Below are 24,608 nucleotides of genomic sequence, written 5' to 3'. Positions count from 1 at the left end.
TGTGTGTATATGTGTATGTGTGTGTGTGTGTGTGTTGGGGATGGGGCAAGGCGCAGGGGACTGGGGGCCTCAGAGGGAGGGCGGGCACCTGTAGTCCCGGAAGGTGTAGGCAGGGGGCTCCTTGATGCACACGAGGGCCTCGGCATTCAGGATGCAGTTGTCCACATGGACTGGGTGGCTACTGTCCTTCCTTTCGGCCTGTGCCTCTGGGGCCAAGGTAACGCACGTTAGCGTGGGGACACCTCAGGAGACACTACAGCTCTCCTATTGGCATGGGGGGTGCTTCCCAAAATGCCTCTGGGTCTATGGGAATGGCCAGTGAACTAGGGGGTCTCCGGCTAAGCCATCAGCCCGGGGGTCAGACGAATCTGCAGGCCTCCCGGGAAGGTTCTTGGTGGGCCAAGCAGGGGCAGCAAGCAGGGCTGTGAGGCTCTAACCAAGGGCAGGTTCTGGGCCGAGCCGCACAACCCCAGCTTTCTGGCTCGAATTTACAAAACAGGAATCCCCCCGGGAGGTGAAAATGAGGAGTCAGGAGGGTGGCAGGATGCAGGGCACAGTGAGCCTCGCTGTGCAGCGGGAGACGAGGTGAGGACGGCACGGAGGGAACCAGACAGGAGCAAAGGTAAGCCGTCAGCTTCCGCAGGGCTCCGCAGGGGGAGAAGCCACGCAGGAGGAAGGCCAGGAAAGGGCACGGACAGCGCGTACTGTAAAATGCTAGGCAAGCACATTCACGACAGGGAACCGTTGCCCCCAGCGCGAACCCCGGGCACGGCCAGAGCAGGCTGGTGGCACCGTCAGGTCACGGTAGATCCCTATTTGTCCCCACCTGTCCGGCCAGGTGCCAGGCCCTGTCCCTCCACCTCCTCCATCTCCCTCACCCGTCCTCTCCTCTCTTACTCCCACCGCCACTGGCCAGGTGGGCCCTTGTCCTTGCCCACCCGGTCGCTGCTGACCAGCTTCCCTCCCCCTGGTTCGATCCACTTTCTCCAAATCTCTCGCCACAAAGCGGCAAAACTAACCTCGTGAAAACAAAGGTCTCACAGAGTCCTTCGTGTTTGAGGGCTCCTCCCAGCTTCCCGCTGCCCGGCCCCCACCTTGAGAGGCCATGACACATACGGCTGTGTCTGACACATTCCTTTGGGTGTGTCCAGATTTTGAGAGAACTCCAGACCTTCTGGGGGGCAAGTAAAGCCCTCTCACCTCTACCACCTGTGGTGCATCAGTGCCAGGGCCTCCGAAGGCGACGGCATGACAGATCCGGCTGTGGGCCATGTGAGACCCTGGGGCACTGGTCACACCTCATCCCTCCTCAGGACAGCAAAAGGGAATGCAAGAGAGGGAGAGCAGACGAGGAATGACCTCGCACCTGCTCTGACTTGTAGAAGTCCATCTCTCACGGATTTGGTACCGAACAGTTTGTGACAGAACTTGCAACATCGCTCACGACTGATCTACACACCTGGATGCCCAGGAGCGTTGCTGAGACCCAGTGGCCTACAGGATGAAAACAAACTCCCGAATGTAGCTCTCCGTAGTGTGGCTTCTGAAAGCCTCCCCGAGCCTTATCTGACTGCTTCCCCTTCAACCCCACGCCCCAGAAATGGCCACGTTCTTAGTCCCCACCACCAGGCTGCCCAGTGCCTGCACTTCTTTGTGCGTGCTGTTCTTTCTGGCTAGAACATCCGCTCATCACCTGGGCACTCCACCACTCCTATTCATCCTGCGCAACTGTCACCACCTCCTCTAGGAAGTCCTCCTGACTCCCTGGTGGACTGACTGGAACTTCCTCCGCTGCACTGATCGCACGGGGTTGCCACATTTTGTGCTGGTTCCTCGGCTAGGATGAAAAGGACCGTATCCCATTCCTTCCCATGTCCTCAGCACCCGTACCAGGCCACAGCGTGTGCTCAGCAGGGACAGAGAAGGCCCACCTTCGATGGCGGTGCGGCACACCAGGTGGGAGTAGGAGAAGTAGAGGGGGGTGTCCAGGCGGAAGTAGGACTCCATGACGCGCCGCACCTTCTCGGTCACATTGTAGTACAGGTGGGCGCTCTGCAGGGGAACTTTCCCTTCCTGTCCCAGCTGCCAAGGAGACCAGCAGTCAGCTGCCCTGAACGCCCGGCTGCGGGCCGACAGAGCCCACTGAGGCATCGGGCCCCCCTGCTCTGTTCCCACGCGCGACAGCCCTCCCGTGTTACACCCGCCCCTCCTCCACGCTCCTCTTTGTGGACAGAGAGCACTCTCCCAGCTCTGGCCACCAGTCTTGTCTTGCCTGCCTCACTTTGATCACACTTGCTTCACCAGCCAGGACGCAAAAGTCAACCTCCCTCAACTTAATTCCCCCTCCCTCCCATTCCAGTGGTCGCTGGAATCCAACAGGCAGACACCTTCACCTTTCCCACCCCCACTACCCCCCACGGCCTGAGCCTCCCCTCTCCCGTTCCCCACACTCTAGATGCTGAGTACTGATTCTACCTTGAGGGCTTTGAAGACCGTGACGCCATAGAACTTTTCACTGGGGGTGTGTGGGGAGGTCTGACCCCGGTAGCCATCTCCCGAGGTCGCTGCTGCCTGCAAGGCCCAAAACACAGGGGGAGCTTAGCCAGGGCAGGTGAGGGTCTGCGAAGAGGCGGTCGCCGGTGTGCAGTGAGGGGCAGGCGAGCTCAGTGCGGAGGCGCGGTCACGGGGTCTCCCTTACGTTGGTCAGTCTCTGCAGCTCCCGGCACTCGTCAGCGGAGATTACGCCGTCCATCACCACCCTCTGCGAACCATTCAAGACTTTGGAGTTCATGGTGAGACTGATGCCTTCATAGAGCAGGGGGCCACCTGCAAAGCAACGGCAAGACTGGGCTGAGTCCAGAGGCAGCTCTGTCCAGACACTCTCCATCGGATGGGAATAGAAATTCCAGTTGTCTCCAGGGCACCAGGGAAACCTCCTATTCGGTCACGTCCAAAGGTGGCAGTGGCCCAGAGGACAGCACCTGGAGTTGACAAGACGGGAGAGCCAGGCCCTAGTCCTAGCTCCTCTCCCGAACAGTTCTTGGCTCTGGGCCTTCGCCAATTGTTGAGGAAACATCGCCAACAGAGTCTTCAAACCCTGAGCTCCAGAATCAGAAAGAAGGGGGTCTGACTCCTGAATCCTCCACCTATTAGCTGTGTGACCTCAGCAAGTTACTTAACCTCCCTGAGCCTTCGTTTCCTCATCTGTAAGACAGCATCTACCTCCTGAGATTGGCGCTAGCTTGATGTAAAAAGCAACAAGGCGAGTTAAAAGCTCAGCACAATACCGGGCACACAGGAAAGGCTCAGAATCTTAGCTGCCATCGCACCAGGCACTGGCACATTTATTTCAAACAAGGACCTCAATCTGCCCAGCCCGCCTCCCCCGGGGAAGAGAAACCACAGAGTGAAAGCTGCCTGAAAACCAAGGAATGCGGGACAAATTCTTTTCACGTGCTCATCTTGTGAAATCACCCACCGTTCATTTAAGCAACTGTAGAGCAAAGGCTAACCTTCTCTTCTATTTCTCCTGGTGTCCCTCCGTGCTGGGGACCTACTGGAGGCGACTCACTGAGGCCGCCGTGTGCGCCAGGCCCTGCGTGCAAGGCGAGGGTCTCAAACCTGAAGACGGCACCTCTCCCAGCAACGATGCAAATGGACAGACTTGGTGCCAGCACCAAGAAAGCTGCCATGAAAGTTCCAAAGAAAAAGGGAGGGGGGTCCCCAGGACTGGGAGATTAAGGCTTCGTGGGCAGAGGAGATGGGAGGGTACCGGGAGGAGGGACGGGCATGAGCCCAGCCTCGGGGGCAGACGGGCCCGAGGAACAGAAGCAGCCCAGGGCACACGAACAGAAGGTAGAGCAGGTGGTTCAAGGGGCAGGCAGGGCGGGTAGGGGTAGGGTCTGCGTGTTTGGAAGCCGGTCTAGCCACTGCAGGGGTAGGGGAAGCACAGATCAGGGAGGGACAGGAGTGCACACAGCAGGTGCAGGGGGCCCGCAGCAATGGGAAGAGGAGAGGCTTGGGGAAAGGGGCGAGGAAAAGCAGTGTCAGCGCAGCTTGGCAGGGGCGGAGCAGGGGGGAAGAGACCTCAGATTTGGAGGCTTGGTAGCAGGATGCATGATGGAAGCGGGGAGACCGGATGAGGTTTGCGCTATAAACACTGACTGCAGTGAGCTTAACTAGCGCTGCTGTGACCCAGGAGTCGTACTTCTTCCCCAAAGGCCAATCCTCAGTGCCTTCTCCGGGTGGAAGTCCGGTGAGTCTAGGCCCCGTCCCGGGGACGGCCAGCTAGCGCGGGGACGCCTGCCTCGCCGCCTCCACGACAGCCAGAGGCCAGAGCGCTGTCCTCTTACCTTCCCGCGTCAGCCGGCTCACATCCAGCGACTCCTTGGTCTTCTCCTCCACCAGGGTCTCAATCTCCTTCATAAGGTTTCCGATCTCCTGGGAGATGCGGACGGCTGCTTCCCGTTCGGACCTGTGCGCACAGCCGCTCTGAGGACCATGTTCCGGGGGCCACCCTGGCTCCCACCCCAGCTTCCCAGCCTGGACCAGCCCCCACCCCCCACTTCCAGGAGTGCACATCCGCCTGGGCTCAGGAAGCCTCAAGTGCTTCATCAGGCCGCTCCAGTCATGCAGTCTCTTCAGGGTCCTCACTTTTGTTTCTCTTGCAATCTTTTGGGAATCACCTCTTCTGGAGTCCACGAATCCTAAAAGCAGATCAGGAGAAAAATCAATGCTGTAGGGTGACCCACTTCCTCTTCCAGGTCTCTGCACAGACTTGGGCCTCCGGGAGAATCCAGCTGCCTCCCTGCAGGAGATCAAGTGAGTCTCCAAACCAGAGTCACCTCTGGCTGCCCAGAAGTCCCCCTTGTCTTCCTCTGTCTCTCGTCCACTTCCACGGGCTTCACAGATCCCGTGTCTGGCTCCACCCCCAAACAGAGCCGCACAGCCAGCCGCCCTCCCTGACTCCCGCATCCAGGCTCACCGGGTCCACGAAGGGAACCCCGAAAACATCGTAGGCAAAGAAGAGCAGTTCTTTCTCGAGCAAACTGCGCTGTCGGTACTCCTGGGCACTCTGAGGAAACAAAGTCGAAGGAATGCCCTGGAATTCAGCCCTGTTAACTCTGGGGGACCCCCAACCCCATGTTCCATGCCGTTGCTCCCAGTGTGATCTGAGCTTCCTCTCCCACCACCACAAATGTGCCTGTTCTCCCGTCTGGGACAACAGCTTCACCCCGTGCTAGGGGTTGCTCCCACGGAGGGTGACATAACACCCGCCCCCCCCGTGCCCGCCATGAATCTCTGAGACAGGAAATCTGAGGATTCTCAGGAGATGTGGAAATATTCCTCAAAGAAGGAGAGTTCTTTCTTGACTTCTGTAGGGGTTCGACGCGGAGGCAGGAGACCTAGATGTTGGGTGACCCATGTGTTATTCATTTGACCTTCACAGCCACCTGTGACGTTGACACCGTGCTCCTCGTTTTATAGATGGAGACATTGAGGTGCAGGGGGGGATAGGCGGCTTGTTTAAGCTCACACTACGGGAAAGGGAGCAGGGACCGACATTCAAACCCTAAAGGCCAGGAGCTTTTTCCTTAGGCCCCCTGCCTCCCCTGAGACTCTGAACAGACTGGACGGATCCCTCCTGGAGTTGGGCGGCTGCAGCTGGAGCTGCTGGTTCGGGCCCTCTGGCCCTTCCCACACGTGCTCACAGGGAGGGCTTACCCAGGGCTGGGAGACTAAGTACCTTCTGGGGCCACCTCTCTCCCTAGGTGCCCTGCTAGTCTCCAAGCAGCAGGAGGAGGAAAGAAAAGAGAAAGAAGACATCATCAGTTGCAATTAACGATGAAGGCAGTAAGGAAAATGTTAGCAAGACCTCAATGAGTCCTACATCATCTAGCATATTTACCCAACAGGGAGATGGAAGTTTTCTCCTAAGGAGTTTAAGTGATTCACCAAGTGCTAGACACCACGCTTGGTGCCTTCTCTCGTTAAACCTTCCCCCGCGGCCCTGAGGCCGCTAGGAAGCAAATCCCACGCCTACGTTTATTCGCTCGGCACTGATTCATGGAGTTCGAGCAACGAGCTGGGAACTGCGCCAGCGCTGAGACAACGCAGGGAGGGACCCGGGCCGCCACTCTCAGCCACAGGCCACCGGGCGAGCTAGCCCATCTCTCAGAGCCCGAATGTTCTGATCTCTAAAATGGGAGAATAGCGCCCCCTATCACGGCCACTGTGGGGATTAAATGAGATGATGGGGGCTGAACCACACAGCGTGCGGACTGGGTTAGGGCTCAACAAATGCTACTTTCTTTCCCGAAGGAGGGTTCTAATTAAAAGTGGTTTATTTTCCCTCTCTGCCCCAAACTCACTAATATGACCATAAAGTGGGGGGTTGGGAGGGTCTTAACTCAGCAAGACAAAGAGACCCGAAGAAGTGCCATCTCAAATGCAGACTGTCGCCATCTGGTGGCCAAAGAGGACAACTACAAGGTAACATCCTCACAGGCGAGGAGAGACTCAGGGTTCCAGAGCTAGGGAGGAAGAACCTGGGTTTTTCCCTTCAGGGCAGGCTGGTAGCCCCACCCCAGCAGGTTGTTACGAGAATCGAATGAAATAAAAATAAAAGTTATGGAGGAATTTTGCAGACTAAATGCCCCCCACATGCGAAGGGTGGATACCCTCAATGGTAAGCTCCACAACAACCACACCGAGAAGTGGACTACTGCCTCATCCTCTACCTCCTTCTCCCTGCGAACAGAGGAAAGCTCAGCCCCCTGGGGCTGGAGTACAGGCAGGGCAGATGTGTGAGGAAAGCATCGCGCTTCACTGTGCCTTCCTGAGCTAGGTGGGCAGCACCATGCCTGCGTCTCCCAAGTGGGAAACTTGTGTCTAATTAGACATGAAGAGGGAGGAGTGAAGCCCCCACCATTCTGCCATCGCCACCTCCTACTCCACCTAGCCAGTTCCCTCCTCCAGCCAGCGTCTCCCCCGGCCCAGCAGCTCCCCTCTGCACCGCCACAGTAGCCCTGTACTGGTCTCCTGCTTCTAGCTCCTTCCCGTTCTGAGCCTTGCGCCGCTGGCTGGGCTACTGCTTAAAACCCTTCGAGCGCCCACCACTGTCTGCCTTGTGGGACAGAGGCCAAGGTCCTGGCAGGGCACTCAAGACCCTTCCAAATCTGACCCTCCCGGCCTCATCTTCTGTACCTCCTCATGTCACCTTGCATGCATGTGGGACAATTGTCCGGGTTGTGTGCACATGCTGTCCTCCATCTCACAGGCCTTCCCCTGCCTCATTCACCTCCTGAAGGCTTTTAAAAACCAAAATGTCAACAGCACTTCCTCTTGCAAAGCCTCCCATGGCTTGCCAGTCAGTCAATTGCTTCCTTCCTCCACTCCAGCTTGCATCCATGGCCACTCTTAGATTTACTACAGTGTTCTCTAAGTTTTGGATTATGTACCCTTCTGTATCATCAGTCCCTGAGGTGTGCTTTAGACGGCATTCAAACAGGCAGGAAGGTAATGCACCTATAGCTAAAAGAGATCCACAAAGTATCAACAGGCATAAATAGAAACAGTTAGGTCTCCCTCCCCACCCCCGCCCTGTAGGCCCGTGCCTCAGGGGTAAGCTGATGAACAGTTTCTTGTCAATTTGTCCACAAAGTTGACGACTTAAAATGTACATATGTATTTTAAAAACATAAATAGGATAAAATATACAGTTCTAGATATTTTTGTTTTCCTTTACCTACAACAATATCATGGAGACCATCTCATACCACTGGGTAGTAATCCATTCACGCAATAGAATAGTTTTCTCTCATACCACTGAATGGATTTACCACGATTCATTTAAGCCAGTTCCCAAACGGATGGCATTTAGCTTGGTTCGGGTGGTTGCTTTTAGCAGCAAGGTTCTGACGCGTGTCCGGGCGCGTCTGCCTTCGCATCCTTGTGTGACACCGCTGCGTGGCAGATCTCCGGTGGCAGATTCGAACAGTCCAATTCACAGTCCCACCAGCGGCGTGGGAGTGCGCCTGCCCTTGCACCCTTATTTGTCCCAATTATTTGTCGCATAAACAAATGAGCTGCCTCTAGAATAATGCTATTTACCATATTTTTGCTCCAACAAAATGAAAAACGGGTCCAAAGTTACATTTTTACATAGAAGGTAGGTAGGGTTTGGGAGGAGCCTGCAGGACACGGCTGACTGAGGCTTGCCTTCTTCTCACTCCTACTCTCCTGTTCTGAAGTCAGGGATCACTGCAGCCATGATAGGGCACCCACCCCGTTCCAGGAGGTGGCTGAGGTCAGAGGTGAGGAAGCCGGCCGCTGGCTACTTGTCTACCATCAGAAAGACCCCTGGGATGCGGCCTGTCCACACAACTCTTGGGACACACTCGTACCATGCTTGCTGGCTTACAAAGTGCATTTCTACTCGGTATGTCATCTGCCCCTTATGCTCATCTTGTGTTGAAGAAAGAGTAAGAACCATAATTGCATTCTATAGAGGGAGAAACTGAGACTCAGAGGAGCAGTGCAGGGTGTCTGAGATCCCACATGACGACATGCGGAAGATCACACATCCTTGTAAGCGCAGGAGCCCAGACCAGTGACTTCAAATCCAACTCACTATTCTGGGCTCAAGAAGGAGAGGGTCTAGGGTCTGTGCAAGGCATACCGAGTGTTCGTAGTATCGTACTTCACTGAGTTAAAAAAAAAGAACTTTTCATATTTTTAACTGCAAAAAATAATTTGTAATTCCACTGAAGGGAATTTAGAAAACATAAATGGGCAAGATACAAAAAAATCACCCATATTCCACCACCTAGAAATAACCACTGTCAACACGTCGGTGCGTTTCACTTTGGTCACTGTGTCTGCTTGGGAGTTGAGCTGGGAGCGATGCTGAGGGAGAGCTCAGAGAAGGGACAGGGAGGAAACTGGCAAGAAAACAGGTGAGCGAAAAAAGCATTTAGCTGGAAGTAAAAAATGATAGATCTTGGCCAAATGATAGCAAATCTCAAAGCAGAGGTGGCGAGAAAGGGGAAAGGGGGTGCCTGTGTTGCAGTTCTGCTTTTCTTTTACGACTCAGACTTGGCAGACTTCTGGGCCCCGATGGTGTGGAGTAAGGCTGCTCCCTGGTTCTTGAGTGACAAGTGCGTCAGTGCACTCGTGCCCGGCCCAGGCACCGCCCCCCCCCCCCCGCGCGGCCCCTGCCCGAGCACTACCAGACCCTTCTGTCCCCCACCCCCCGCCACTCTTCTGCCCTCTAACTGACGCAAGTCTCTCACCTCACGGGGGCCAATGGATCTGGCTGGTTCTTCTCCAAGCATGGCTGTATAGTAGGCCAGATTCTGGTTCATCACCTCATCGTTGGGGAAGAAGAGGAGATAGGTCTTGGCACATTCGATAGCCTGCGTATAATTCCCAACTGCAAAGCAAAAAAGAAATGCCTGAGAAGAGAGGGTCCAATCCTGGGCACCAGGAACCACTGGTCTTGAGTCTCAGCACAGCCTGAGGCAGTGATGACACGGCAAGGTGCCCTTGCTACCTACCACAGCTGCCTGACCCGAGGGAGAAGTTCTAGAAGAATGAGAAGAATAGAATTTACACAAACACAGAATGCAGAACTGATGCAAGGAGCTCAGGGTCCTCAGGCCTACTACTGAATGCCCACATCACAAGTCAGTTAAACACTGGCCTCATATTAGACCAATTTTAGGAAGAGTCCCATCTTCCTGTCTTTTTCTCCCTGCAGATTTTCAGAAGATGGGGACACTACAACAGCAGGTGGCCTCCTCTGCAGAGGAGCAGTGCTTGTTCACATGTGTTGGTCTCAACGCAACGATAAACACCTCACACTCTCGAATATGCGGTGATGCTTAGCACACAGTAGGAACTCGATGAGGACCTGCTGACTTGTTGCTTGTTTGGATACTGGCAGCCCCCCAACCCTGCGCCACCCAGAGCATCTGCACTATTTTACGATGAAGGGCTGGAAAATGTCCCGTGAGCTGGTTTAAATGATAGTACATCCTTGCCTTTGCTCTAACTGAACTCGGATGCAGAGTCAGATTATCGGTGTTCTAGAAGGGACGAGAGAGAGGTCCTAGGTCTCCGTCTCCCAGCTTTTTGGATTACTAGCATCGGCTTCTGGGGCCAGTGGCTTGTTACAAAGCAGGCAGGGGTCACCCGGCATGGTGCCTCCCGGAGTCCCAGGTCACAGTGAGAAGCCAAAGACGCTGACGTGCCCAGGGGCCATCATCCCTGCCTCCCTTGCTTTTGGATTCCTGCTGAAAAGCTGCAGAGAAGGAAGAAAGTAGGCCTTACTGTTATAGTAGGCGAACTGCAGATAATTATAATGTGATGGGAGGAAGTCTTCAAAGGGCTTCTCTCGACTTGGGTGGGAAGCCAGCTCCGTGACGCAGTTCTGCTTACAGCTGAGGACCTGGATGTAATGATCTGAAAGGAATCAAAGACGGGGAATAACCATCTGGTAGATCTTCAGGATGCGAATTCTGGGAAGAGGAACAAATTCAAGGGCAAGGAATTTTCAGTCCGATTCCGAGATGTACTACATTTCGGTCTGAGGCGGAAGACGGCGAGCCGCGGGTACTGTCCGCACGTGGCCCCGGGAGTCCCGGCCAGCTGGCTGGGGCAGGTGTGGGCAGGCGCGCGCGGGGCAGGCTCGCGGCCGCGCACCTGCGATGGCCTGGAAGAGGTCCGCGTTGTACTCCAGGTAGTTGTAGCCGTCATAGTCGTAGGGCCCCTCGCACAGGGCGCGGCACTCCGCGTCCGCCACCAGGTACTCTCGCAGCGCCGCCTCCAGGTGGGCCACGGCTTCGTGCGGCTGCTCCTCGGAGTAAAGCCGCACTCCCAGCCGGAACTCGTGCTACTGGGCGGAAGGGGGACTCAACTGCGGGCCGCACACAGCCCTGGGCCCTCACTGCCCCCTCCACCTGCACCTGCGTCCTCACGGCCTGTCTCGGGTTAGGGACGGAAAAGGGTGCCCGCTACCTAGTGAAGGCCTCCTGTAAATGGTCTCCCCAGGTTTCTTGGGAAACCCAAAAGCATTAAACTCCATCTAGATAAAAGATACACGGGAGTTCATTGTAATTTTCTTGTACTTCTGTAGGGATAATAGCGTTCAAGATAAAAGTTTAATTAAGAAGAACTCTTAGATGCTAGAATTAGGTCTGTGCTGATGGGAGCAATCCTTCCAGCACAAGGGGGAATTAGGGCTGCCGCTGATTACAGAATGGGTTTTGCCATCTGTGGGACACAGCCTCCATTTCCGTTTGTCATAGAATCACTAAACACACACCCACAAACAAACCTGCGTGTGATTGTGTAATGTACTAGATGTACACAATCTACCGTTTGTTTTTTTTTTTTTAAGTAGTCTTCACCTCCGTCATGGAGCCCAACAGGGGCGGGAACTCAGGACCCTGAGATCAAGACCTGAGCTGAGATCGAGAGTCTGGCGCTTAATGGACTGAAGCAGCCAGGCGCCCTTACACAATTTACTTTTAAAAGTCATTTTGATATTGTTAATAATATCTCTATTTCTAAACTATGAAAACTTATGAGAACATAAGCTCTTTATAAAATGCTATATCATCACAGACAATATCTCTCATGAGACACAGACTTCTCCTAAACAAACAGAATAAGAACATCAAGGAACACTGTATCACTTACAGTAGTGAAAGCAAAAACCTACACAGTACATTAATACAATTATGCATAAAATGGACTATCATGCAGCCACTAAAAATTGTATTTTCAAAGAAAATCTGAAGACATGAGAGAAGGCTCATGATACAGTGTTAGTTCAAAAAGGATGATGAAAAATACATACACAGTATGACACCAAATTCGGGGGAAAAATTAAGATCTAGAAGAGTTTTAAAAATAGGCCAAAATAGGGACACCTGGGTGGCTCAGTTGGTTAAGCATCTGCCTTCGGCTCAGGTCATGATCCCGGAGTCCTGGGATCAAGTCCCGAATTGGGTTCCTTACTCGGCGGGGAGCCTGCTTCTCCCTCTGTCTACCTCTCTCTCTGACAAATAAATAAATAAAATCTTAAAAAAAAAAAACTAGGCCAAAATATGAACTACTGGTTTTCTTAAGGTGGCAGTATTATAGATGATCACTTGCAGTTTTACACTTATCTGCATTTTTCTATAATGTTGTACAGTGAATGTCTACTACTTCTGTAATCAGAAAACAAGCCTAGTAAATATCACTTTAATAAAAAGAGAGAATGGGGGGGACAAAGTTTTTTTCACCATATGGGGTTTGGCCTCAAGATCCTTGAAGTCAGCTTCCTTCACTCCAGACATGGTTTGGTAATAGTCTAGGTTCTGCCGCATCTCCACGTGTTCAGGATTGCCCACGAAGAAGGTGTGTGCTGCTGCTACGGCTTTCTCCAACTTGTTGATCTAAGAATAAGGCACAAGAACATAATCCTCGAAGGTTTGTGTCCAAATGGGCAGTCCACAGTAAACAGGAAATCCCAGCCTTCCTGAGCCTTCCACTCCACAGTTTGCACCAGACTTTGCCAGCCCCAGAAAACACACCTATTGCAGGAGCTACATACCAGAAATCAGGAGCACAGGGCCCTGGGCAGAATTTCAGCCATTTCCCAAATCAGGCTTTGCAATTTCCCAAATCATAGGAGGTAAACCTTCAACAGTGTAAACATTCTATTTTTAAACAAAGGTCATATTGTTGGGAGGAATGCTATGGAAGACTGACTGCCCAAATAATATATTCTCAAGATTCAGAAGTGGCAACTGAGCTGAAAAAAGTCTAAGGCTTCAAGAATTTAGTAGTAGGGGAGAAAGAGCAGTTAATGATTACACTGTGCCAAAGGATTTCCCTAGAAGATACTTTTTTTTTTTTGCAAAAAATATAATCAAGTGTTTTTGACACATTGAAGGAAAAGATGGGTGATGGAAAAATCCCAAGGTCTTATACAAAATCTGGATATGGCGTCTTCTGACTCAAAGCCCAGGGCTCATGAGGTTAAAACAAGTGGTTATGAAATCTGAGGAGAAAAAAATGTGCCAAATGCCACAATAATGCCCAAAGCAATGGACTTAAGCATATCAATGTTACACAGGTTCTTATGTAGAAGCCAAAATAAATCACTGATGATCTAATGATTAACACGGCTTAAGTGACAGACAGACCTGTGACAAAGCTAGGTTTAATTAGTCACTCGCTGGGGCTTTAGACACTTAAAGTTTACTCTCTATTTCAGTTCCCTAATCTGCCACCTGGAGATAGCACTCACTGTTTCACAGGCTTGTTGGTAATGTTAAAACAAGGTAGTATACATGCGGCTTCTAACACCTGGTGCTGGGCACATACTAAGCACTTAATAAATGTTAGCTGGTATTATTAATACGCTAAGAATTTTTTCCTTTTCCTTTTTTCATCAGTACTAGTAAATGCATGCTAAACAAGGAGTCAGCCCTGGCTCTGACCCTAAAATAGCTGGGTGACCCAAAGTCAATAATCCTCTGCACCTGTTTTGTTAACTGTACAATTAGAAATTCTCACAAGTCTGTCCCTTTCATGGGTTTATTCTCCTGCCCTATCTCTCTGTATTGCTCATGCATTTCCCTGTTCTCTCCCACCTTCGCTCTCCACCCCAGTCCTTCTTTACTCCCTAAGCACCCAGGCACCTAATTTCCTTCTCTCAAGTGGACAACCAACTAATCTCCTTTTTTAAAAAACATTTTATTCATTTATTTGTCAGAGAGCGAGCGAGCTCAAGCAGGGGGAGAGGCAGGCAGAAGGAGAAGCAGGCTCCCCGCTGAGCGGAGAGCCCGATGCGGGACTCCATCCCAGGACACGGGGATCACGACCTGAGCCGAAGGCAGCTGCTTAACCAACTGAGCCACCCAGGTGTCCCACCAACTCATCTCCTAATGGTTAGCCCTGCCACCACTTTCTCCTTCTCCCAAGGCTTATTCCACATTCCAGAATTAGCAATCTAAAATCTGATTCTGACACTGGCTCCTGAAGCCTGCAGAACTCTCTTCCCAGTCTGGCCTCGTTCTATCTGGAATGGCCATCCTTCCTCTCCTCTAGTGATATTTAGGACCAACTTCAATTGTCACCTCTTCTTTCAGTCTCCCTCGTTTCTCTGAGAGGAAGCTAGATCCTCCCTCCTTTGTGCTCCTACAGCCCTATGTACACACCCTTTTAGTAGCCTTTTCTATAGTGATTCTCACTAGGGAAGCGATGTAAAACAAAACAATATAAAGTCAAGTATTTTAATGACCTGTACAAGAACTGGAATGTAGCAGGTATTCAGGAAGCGTTAGTCAAAGAATCTGAGAGTGTGCTGTTAAGTGACATGACCAAAGACATGACCCACTTATTTTGGTTTCAAATACAGTACTTTTCCAAGTAACGAGGAATGTAAGCAAACCGTGTAAGCAAAATGCTTGTGGAGAGGTGGAAGTCTGTGGTCCCCATGGTTCCCTAAGTCTCTCTTTAGGTGGAACCGAAGGTCTGTTAAACTATGGATGTGACGATATGCAACACAGCTCCTTCTTCTTCCTTTTCCCCCAATAAAATGGGCCTAATAATAGCACTTACCTTACAGGACATTGACAGGATCTGGGCAAATAAACCAATAAACACAAAGTACTTAAAATAGTGCCTAGAAGTATGTACTGGCTATCATCATCATCATCATCATCATCATCATCATCATGCAAGTCAGGGGCACTCCAAATCCATGTATGCACTTGGACTTAAGCCACTCTGGAATTCCTAAAAATACTCATTTTCTTTGAGAACCTGACAATAGCCAGAGGGTCCCGCTACAGGGAGGGGTTAGACAGCCCCTACTGGCGACGTGGCAACCTCACGTCCTGAAAGAGAGCTGCTGGACTCGGGCAGCAGGAAAAGCATCACTGAGCAGCGAACCGGAAGGAAGATATTGTAGAAAGGTCCTAGCTTCTCACTCGGGCACTTACAATGAAATCTGGAAGAGAAACCCAAGCTGCCGCTTTCGTTCCCTTTGGGAAGGCTCCCGGGGAACACAAGGCCAAGTTTTGCTTAGTCCGTGCCTTAACCCCAGGCTGGACCTTTGGGGTTACCATCTGCTTATGCGAACCGGGCGAAGCAGGTCTCCCGGCAGGGTCCCTGTTCTCCCTGGGTCCGAGGAGAGCTCCCCGGCCAGGAGGCTACGTTCCCTCTCCTCGGACACTTCCCCGGCCCCCCAAGTTCGCCCGGGTCATCTGCAACCACGCCCAGAAAGATCCCTGCCGCCCGGGCCCGGGCAGCTCTGCACCTTGAAGTAGGCGACTTGCAGGTAGTTGTAGGGGCTCCGCTTGCGGAACTCCAGCTCCAGCTCCTCGCTGAGCGAGTGGGAGGCCGGCGGCCCGAGGCAGCGGCGCAGGCAGGCGGCGCGGCGCAGCAGGCCCCCAAAGAAGCGCAGGTCGTGCAGGGCGGCGGCGCCCGAGGCCTGTGCCAGGCTCGGGGATGAGTCGGGGTCCAGCTCCCACGGGAGGTCGGCGGCACAGCGGGTGCGGCAGCGCAGGCGGAGGGCGCGAAGGGCGGCCCGCGAGCGCAGCGCCCGCTCCATACTCAGTACCACCCCCGCCCAGTCCCTGCGCGCGTAGGCAGCGGTCCCCTCTGCGAAGAGCAGATCAGGCGCCGCCATGTCCCATCCCGCCTCGGACTCGACCTCGGCCTGGGAGGCAGCGGCGGCGACGGCCAGCAGTGTGGTCAGCAGCCTCAAAGCGCGTGCAGCCATTGCCTCCTCCGACCTGACGGGACCGCCTGCCACCCGCCACGGAGGCCGGAGTCCCACCCCCGAGGAGTCCCGCCCACCCCTCCCCGTCCCGCCCACCCCTCCCCGTCCCGCCCCTGAGTGGAGCCCCGCCTCCCAAGCTGGGCAGCGCATTCCCGGGAAGCTTGCACCGCCTTTTTGGCTTTCCGCAAGCCTGGACCCCGCCCCTCAGCCGAACCCAGTGCGACAGCCGGGGCCCGGCTCCCGGGCTCGGGCAGCGCTCCTCCGCGGTGATGTCCAATGGCCGGGGAACACGGAAGCTCCGCCCACGGGCCTTTATGCGCAGGCTCTTCCGCCTCCTGACGCGAGGGTGGTGGGGAGGTTTCAGGTGTTGTCATGGAGGACGCTGCAAAGCTGGGGCCGGCGGAGGAGGTCCCCGAAAACCAAAGAATTCAGCCGGCGACCGGTCGGGGAGGTACGCAGGGCGGGAGTCCGGCCGGGGAAAAAAGGCCTCACGGAGCAGCTAGTCTCCCGGGCTGCGCGGGAGGCCGAGGGCGGGCGCTCACGGGCTGTGTTCCTGGGTTTGTGTCGCAGGAGCTCTGGTGGAGCGCACCTCGACCCCCGGCGGCCTGGCCCTGGTGAGCCCCTACCACACCCACCGGGCCGGGGACCCCTTAGACCTCGTGGCGCTCGCAGAGCAGGTGCAGAAGGTGAGGAGGTGCGGCTGCGGAAGTAAATAACCGTCTTCGTTCACGTTTGGCCCTGCGTCTTAGGACTGGGACCTCACAACCACTTAGTGTGGCATTTGTTTTGTCTGCATCTTACATACAACACGGGAAAACTGATTGTTCTTGACTCGAACTCTGATCTTCTGAGACCAAAGGCTCCTTCAGCTGCAACATGAGTGCCTATAATCTCCTTTGGCGGCAAGTTTTGCACAGCACTTTCAATATTCAGTATTTCATTTGGGCCCTAGGACAGCCCTTGTAAGGTAGGCAGTACAGAAGTTCTTCCCATTTCAGGTGAAGAGAAGTTTCCGTGGAAGTTTCAGGATCACTCTAACGCAGATTATGTAAGGATGCATAGTCCACTTACTTTAAACTGCTTCCCATAAAATCTTTATCTGTAACCTGAACGCTTTTAGAACTTAACGTCTTCTAGAAGGACAGGGACTCTTAAGTTTTGTCCTCCGCTGTCATTCACTGGACACAACATTCCCCAAGCCCAGTGCTTAGCCATTCATTACAAAAGTAAAAAAAGGAGGAAATGTGAAATAACAGAAAAAGCACTGGAAGTTTGGACACGTGTGTTAATCCCACTTTTGATTTTTTTTTTTTTTTTTAAGTAGGCTCCACTTCCAGCATGAGGCCCAACACAGCTTGAACTCACCACTGTGAGATCAAGACCTGAGCTGAGATGGAGAATCTTTCTCTTGACCACCTGAGCCACCCAGGCACCACCCCCTTTGATATTAACTTGCATATGACTTGAGGCAAATTACTTTTCTCTGGACTTCACCTCTTTTTAAAGATTTATTTATTTGAGAGAGAGGGAGAGTGCATGCGGAGGGGGAGGAGCAGAGGAAGAGGGACAGAATCTTAAGCGGACTCCCCGCTGAGCGCATTGTGGGGCTCAATCCCAGGACCCCGACATCATGACCTGAGCCAAAATCGAGCCTCTCACGCTTAACCTGCTGAGCCATTCAGGCGCCCCTTGACTTCTGTTTATCTGTAAAATGCAGGGTTTCAACTAGGAGAGCTTCTAGAGCAAAGCTGTGAAAAAACAAATTCCATCTAATTTTTAACAAGACTTCCAGTTGTGGAACCTTCTTCAGTATGTAGAGATATAGGGCCCTGCTGCTTAATACTTCTGATATCCCTTTATCCTTGTATGCAGTATCACATTTGGCCTTGGTTATATTCAAAGGTCTTTATTTTGCTTAAAAATATTTAATTATTAACATGCTCAAATTCCCTCACACATACATCTCTGTGCTTCAGGGGTTTTTTGTTTTTTAAGATTTATTTTAGAGAAAGAGAGCTTGCAAGAGAGCGCATATGCACAAGCAGGAGGGGCAGAGGGAGAAGGAGAGAGAGAATCTCAAGCAGACTCCGTGCTGAGCCTGGAGCCCAATATAGGGCTCGATCTCATGACCCTGAGATCATGCCCTCAGCTGAAACCAATTTGGCCGCTTAACTGACTGCGCCACCCAGGCACCCACTGGGTTTATTTATTTATTTATTTTATTTAGACATATTCGAATGCTTAGGAAAGTGCCTTTGATTCAAACTTTGTGACTTCTCTTATCTATAGAGGTGGGGAGCAAAGTATAACTTTTATGGATTAGGAGAATTTCATGTGTCTGCTTGATTGGATCACTTACTGGGGGAGGCAACCAGGCCCAAAGCTTAGGCATACATTTTCATGGGTTACTGAGTGACCATCACGTTTATTACAGTAACCCGAAACAAAGACAACACTGTTTTTGCCCTTCAGCATATAATCTAGTGAAATATAGAGGGTGCATTATTGTGCTACCTCCATTTTTCCAATATTATCGACATTGAGCCGCTGAAATAAAAACACTAGAGACAAACAGATTGAATCAAGCATACTTACTGTCTGTGTCCTGAAATGTACTTTCTAGCAGGACTGATTGCTGATATGCCATTTCTGTATTAGTGTGTGTTCAGAAAACTCAGGAAGTCTGGTATTAAGGCATGAAATTTGGAATCAGACTGATCTGTGTTCAGATCTTCAACTGCCATTTATTAGCTGTGAACCCTTGGACAGGTTGCTTCACCTCTCTGAGTATAATTCCTAAAATGAGGCTGAAGTTATTATCTCCAACTTCATAAGGTGTTATAAAAACTAAATGAGATAATATATGTATGTGAAGGGCTTCAGAGTGATTGGGGCCAGAGTTTGTGTTTCGTAATTATAAGTACTTTTCTCCTCATTTCTGTTTGAATTCGGTTCTTTTGTTTACAAGGAAGAGATTTGCTGCTACCACCTTAAGAAAAAGACTAATAATGAGGCCACTCCACTGTTAACCCAGAACCCTCTTAGTTCTAGAAACCAGCTACTCTTTCCTTGGCCATAAGGTGTCTCATTGTCCTTGGAACAAAAAGTAGCACTTTCACCCATGGGCCATAAAGCCTTGTGTGATCTGATCCCTGCCCCCCTTTTTTACATTCCCCTCACTAACTGCTCTTCAGACACAGCTTCAGTTTTGTACCTGGCTGGCCCTTTCCTTTTGTTCAGACCCAAGTCAAATGTCACGTCCTTGGTGAGGCCTTGTCTGTAGAAGGCTCTACCCCACGCCATCTAAATGACAGTATTGGGGCGCCTGGGCGGCTCAGTTGGTTAAGCGACTGTCTTCGGCTCCGGTCATGATCCTGGAGTCCCGGGATCGAGTCCTGGGATTGAGTCCTGCATCCGGCTCGCAGGGAGTCTGCTTCTCCCTCTGACCCTCCCCCCTCTCATGCTCACTCTCTTTATCTCATTCTCTCTTTCAAATAAATAAAATCTTTATTTTATTTTATTTTTTAAAGATTTTATTTATTTGACAGAGAGAGACAGCGAGAGAGGGAACACAAGCAGGGGGAGCTGGAGAGGGAGAAGCACACTTCCCGCGGAGCAGGGAGCCCGATGCGGGGCTGGATCCCAGGACCCTGGGATCATGACCTGAGCCGAAGGCAGATGCTTAACGACTGAGCCACCCAGGCGCCCTAAATAAATAAAATCTTTAAAAAAAAATAAAGATCAAGTCCAAACTTCTAAAAAAAAATAAAAATAAATGACAGTATTATTAAGTTGAATTTGCCTCTAGGTTACACATATATTCCAATCCCTACAGTCCTCATCACTCCCTGTTATTAAACCAGTTACGTCACTCACTTGTTACCTTTGATCTCCTTCTACCACAGAATTACTGTTGTTTCCTGCATAATGGCGCATCATTATTCTGAGTCCGTATAATACTAGCTCTAATTGTCTTTCTTGTTGGTGTCTGTATTTCTCACCAGAGCCGCGCTGTTCGTTATGGTAGCTTCTAGTCACATAGGGTTGTTGAGCACTTGGAATGTATGGTTAGTAGTGCAGCTGAGATAATGATTTTTAAATTTTATGTAATTTTAACTAATTTACATTTTAAAACCTGATAATTGAGTCAATTATTGGACACTTTTAAGAATATTTGGAACAAGCTGAGTATGTGAATTGACTCTTTCAAATGTAAATTTTATGAAGTCCAAATACAGATTGAGGATTTCTAATCAAAATTTGGCATCCCAGTTGATAGTATGGGAGTATAAAAAATAACAATATGAAATATAAAATGTCCCATTAAAATTGTTTTATACTGATTACATGTTGGAATGATGTTTTTTGATATATTGGGTTAAATAAAATAGATTATTAGAATTCATTTTACTTATTTTTACTTTTAACACAACTGCTAGAAAAATAAAAATTACACATGTTACTTGATTCATAGTATTCATAAGGCCAGTGTATTAGGCTGTAATCTTGACAGAAGTAGGGACCTCTTTCTCTGATTTGCCAGTGCACCCAGGGCCTGGCATGGTGTCTGACACACAGTGGTTGCCCAGTCTATATTTGTGGAACAGATAAAAATGATTGACCCTGTTTACTCAGTTGTTTATGTTTTTACATGATATTGCCTTATACCTACCTGACTTTTACCTTGAGCGTCCTTAACTAACTAGCAAATTCTCTTGATATTTCTTAGGTCGAGTTTAACTTCCTAATTTCTTCTCCTTAACTTAATTGTATACCACTGGACATTAATCAGCTTTTCTTGAAAGTAAACTGGAAGTCTTTGACAGATTTCTGATGCCTGAGTGATAATCCTTTCCAGTACCTGAATTGGTCACACCACCATTCTCTCTGGCTGTGAGAATTATTTATTTTAAGCAATTCCCATTGCCTTCAGTTGCATTTCCTAGGACATGACAGGCAGTCTTCTGTGTACATTATAACTTTGTTTCAGGTCTACATCCTAGTGCTGTCTTTAAAAATACATTTGAAGGAACAATTAGGAATATAAATATAAGTTAAAATATAACTAGGTTTGATGTAAATAATTCAGCCAACGTAATGGTCAGATTAATAGGTAGTTTCTGTGTATAGCTAGATTCCTACATAGTGGGTGATAAGAGCCATATCACAAGTGTCTTTGGACTTTTATTGTAAGACCCACTCCTGATTTCAGAAATATTTAAACATGAGAAAATAAATGGAGGCCTAAGGAATGAGTGGGTTTACTCAGGCAAAGAGTAAGGGGGAGAACATGTTATATCAAGAAGAGGGTGTATTCAGTATATTTGGTAGCACATGAGAGTAGGGCGTGTTGGCGGACTGAGGAAGTTCAGTGTGACTAGAATATAGAGTGAAAAGGGTAGAAAGCTATGGGACATAGGAAAGAAGGAGCACCTAGTTCTGTGGTGTGGGGCCATGTCAGGGGAGGCTTCTCACAAGCAGTGCTGTTTGGGCTGGGTGGGAGAAGAGGGGGAGGAATGGGAGCTCGTGGGGGCGTGGTGAGGAAGGACAGGAAGAATATCTTAGGCATAAGCGAAGATGTCGAGATAACTCTTCACGCTGGGCTCTAAATAACATTGTGGAAGTCTTACCCTTTTTTCACCCACCCTTTGGTTTTGTCTCACCTTTAGGCTGATGAATTCATCCGAGCAAATGCCACCAACAAACTGATGGTCATAGCTGAGCAAATCCAACATTTACAAGAACAAGCCAGGAAGGTAAGTAACAGCTTTTAGACAGGCATTCGTTTTCTTCATTTAATTCGCAGGATTGACTGATCTCGCTTATAATCATTTAACCTATCTGTCTTCAGTACCTTCTAGAAATGTAGAAGTGTTGAGTGAAAGAAAATAGGCTTAAGAGGTTACGTATAAGATAAGCTTTTCACTGGGAGACAGTTTCAGTGAGGTAAAGCATTTTGAGGGGGAAAATAGGTTCTCATTTATAAAAGAAATGTAGTTACTACAGAATAATAGGAAAGAAGTTTAAAAGCCATTCACAGCCAGTAGGGTTTGACATTTTGAAATACAGTTCTTTTAAAGGCATTTTCACAGCTTAGTAGCAGTCTTTTGTCTCTTCAGAATCATCTGGATCCTAGTAGTGACTGATTGCTATGGGGGAGCAATTCCGAAGCATTGAGTAATTTCCAGATTTTGACTGGATTAATCACTGAGTGTGAGTGCCTGTTACATCTGGTACTTAACTTGTTACATCTCTGTGGTTCTTAGGTATTGGAAGATGCTCACAGAGATGCTGACTTGCACCACATAGCTTGTAATATAGTAAAAAAACCTGGCAATATTTACTACCTTTATAAACGGGAGAGTGGTCAGCAGTATTTTTCTATTATTTCTCCAAAGGTAAGAACATTTATTTTTTACTGGTAGAAGTGGCTACGATTTGGGGTGCCTGGGTGTCTCAGTTGTTAAGCGTCCGCCTTCAGCTCAGGTCATGATCCCAAGGCCCTGGGATCAAGCCCCACATCGGGCTCCCTGCTCAGCGGGAAGCCTGCTTCTCCCTCTCCCACTCCCCCGGTGTGTGTTCCCTCTCACTGTGTCTCTCTCTGTCAAATAAATGAAATCTTTAAAAAAAAGAAAAAAAGAAATGGCTACGATTAGCTTTTGTTTATCACAATATTAATATACCATTACGAGGAATTTGTCACTGTTGAAACATCCACAAGTCCCCAGTGATATTTTACATTTTAAAAATGTTCTGCTAGATGGTAAGACAGTATTTAAGACAATTGATAAAATAAGTTGGGTTTGAATACTATTGAATTTTTTTACTGAAGAATCCAGCTATTATGTTTTTCAAATGAACATGATACATCAAACTGAGGGCATAGTAGGTTTCTTTTCTTCCTGTCTGTGGGAAAAAAAAACAACAAAAACCCTCTATTTGTGTGTGTGTGTGTGTGTGTGTGTGTGTTAATAGTAAAGATTTTGGAACAACTGATAACAAGATTCTTTTAAATTTGGACAAAATAAAGTACATTTTTACTTGACAATGTATATATTCTCAACTTTGGAAAATATCAGAGGCAGTGTTTCTGTTTGTAAAAAAATAATAGCTTCATCTTGCTAACTGGTGATGTTTCTGTTTGTAAAAAAAAAAAAAAAAAGTTTCATCTTGCTAATTGGTGATTATATAGAAAAATATCCAAAAGGATCACGTGCCATATGAGTCTACGTATTTATAAAATAATTTCAAAATTTTTCGATTGTGATATTGAAAGTTATAGAAAAATCTCATGTTTCCTGCCAAATATATGAAATAATGTTTATAGCTCCATGGCATATACTTTTTTTTTTAAAGCATAGCATATACTTTTGAAACAAAATATATCCAGGCCAACCAGTAATGACCATTAATTTCCTAATAAGCAGAAATAAAATGAATTTTTCAAGAGTTAAAACATTTATTTTTGCACAAAAATCAACTCTGGTCTTTGAGAAAATGTAGGCATAGGGTTGGTAAATGTTTTCTAGAAAATTGGAGGTGTTGTGAGCCCAGGCATGATTCTCAAAAAATATACATGAAAAATACACTTAAATTATTTCACAGTCATTATCTCTGTTAAGAGAGGTATCTGATGTGTGATGCAATGAGGATGATTCTGACTGGTCTGATGTGAAAAACCAAAAAAGAAATTTGTGGCATAAAATGAGGAAATGAATCGAATTTCTTTACCTCCTACCCTGATGAGAATTGACTTCTTTGCCTTCTCTAGGAATGGGGGACAGGTTGTCCACATGACTTCCTTGGTGCCTACAAGCTACAGTATGACTTGTCCTGGACTCCATATGAGGACATTGAGAAGCACGATGCCCAAATCAGCATAGTGAACACGTTGCTAAGCCAGCCTGCAGCCCTGCCTCCAAACACTGAACCCACCTTCCTTGGACTGACTGAGAATGGACACTCATAGATAGCTCTCACAGCAAGGACCTTCCACCTCTTTGTTGCCCTCATTCTCGGCCTTGATGGGAGGTGGCATGAGAATGGAGGTATTGTGGGTGAATCATGCACTTCTTGAATAAAGGCCCTGTGTGGAGCGCCTGAGTGGCTCAGTTGGTTAAGCAGTTAAGTGTCTGCCTTTGGCTTAGGTCATGATCCTGGGGTCCTGGGTGGAGCCCCGCGTTGGGCGCCCTGCTCAGTGGGGAGCCTGCTTCTCCCTCTGCCCCTCCCCCCACTCACGCACGCTCACGCGCACACGCGCTCTCTCACCTCTCCTCTCTCTCATAAAATCTTAGAGAGAAAAGAGACCCTGTGTGAACATAAATGCTGTTGTTATTACTTTTAGTTAGGGTAGTAATGAATCCTGTCAGTCTCTTGGGATCCTCTCTGGGTCACAGGTACCCGGCCAGTGACTTTCCTTCTCCTTTACCTCCATCTGTTCTCCCGCAAGCCAGAGAATGAGAGAAAGAAGAGTTTCTTTTTCCCACATAAAGGTTGGCGAGGCATATTCCATGGAGGACTGTTTTTGGTCTTTTTGTACCTGGAAGTGTTTGAGATTGTGTTGAGGTTGAACATAGCGGGGGCCGGGGGGGGGAAGAGGGAAACCATTAGATAGGCTCTTAACTGTAGAGAACAAACTGCGGGTTGCGGGGGGGGGGGGGGAGGGGCTAGATTGGGGATGGGGATTAAGGAGCGCACCTGTTGTGATGAGCACTGTGTTGCACGTAAGTGATAAATCACTAACTTCTACTCCTGAAACCAATATTGCACTATATGTTAACTAGAAGTTAAATAAAAACTTGAAACTAAAAAAAAAAAAAAAGAT

General features: G+C 49.4%; 2 protein-coding genes across 5 annotated transcripts in view; one reads left to right on the top strand and one right to left on the bottom strand.

The window, feature by feature from the left end:
• P3H1 (prolyl 3-hydroxylase 1) overlaps positions 1-15,835 on the bottom strand; it is a 17,890-nt gene extending 2,055 nt beyond the window's left edge. Inside the window, exons 1-12 of one of the 4 annotated variants that reach the window (XM_025856574.2) lie at positions 15,320-15,835; positions 12,294-12,446; positions 10,705-10,894; positions 10,333-10,464; positions 9,294-9,433; positions 4,985-5,074; positions 4,654-4,706; positions 4,353-4,474; positions 2,699-2,826; positions 2,476-2,571; positions 1,932-2,082; positions 89-206 (exon numbers count right to left, since the gene is read on the bottom strand). In XM_025856574.2, coding sequence (XP_025712359.1) covers positions 89-206; positions 1,932-2,082; positions 2,476-2,571; positions 2,699-2,826; positions 4,353-4,474; positions 4,654-4,706; positions 4,985-5,074; positions 9,294-9,433; positions 10,333-10,464; positions 10,705-10,894; positions 12,294-12,446; positions 15,320-15,784 — 1,838 coding nt within the window. In that variant the 5' untranslated portion in view covers positions 15,785-15,835. The other 3 variants (XM_025856575.2, XM_025856576.2, XM_073902779.1) reach the window with 3 other exon arrangements.
• A 164-nt stretch (positions 15,836-15,999) lies between these two features.
• CUNH1orf50 (chromosome unknown C1orf50 homolog) lies at positions 16,000-23,907 on the top strand. Its single transcript, XM_025857041.2, has 5 exons — positions 16,000-16,235; positions 16,355-16,470; positions 21,454-21,540; positions 22,051-22,182; positions 23,556-23,907. The coding sequence occupies exons 1-5, from the start codon at positions 16,157-16,159 to the stop codon at positions 23,751-23,753; spliced, it is 612 nt and encodes a 203-aa protein (XP_025712826.1). The 5' UTR covers positions 16,000-16,156; the 3' UTR covers positions 23,754-23,907.
• Positions 23,908-24,608: the final 701 nt, after the last annotated feature.

This window comes from Callorhinus ursinus, unplaced genomic scaffold, assembly GCF_003265705.2.
Source record: "Callorhinus ursinus isolate GAN/ISIS: 27379988/994484 unplaced genomic scaffold, GSC_fseal_2.0 scaffold18, whole genome shotgun sequence".
NCBI lineage: Eukaryota > Metazoa > Chordata > Mammalia > Carnivora > Otariidae > Callorhinus > Callorhinus ursinus.
This window is presented reverse-complemented; position numbering and strand designations above follow the sequence as displayed.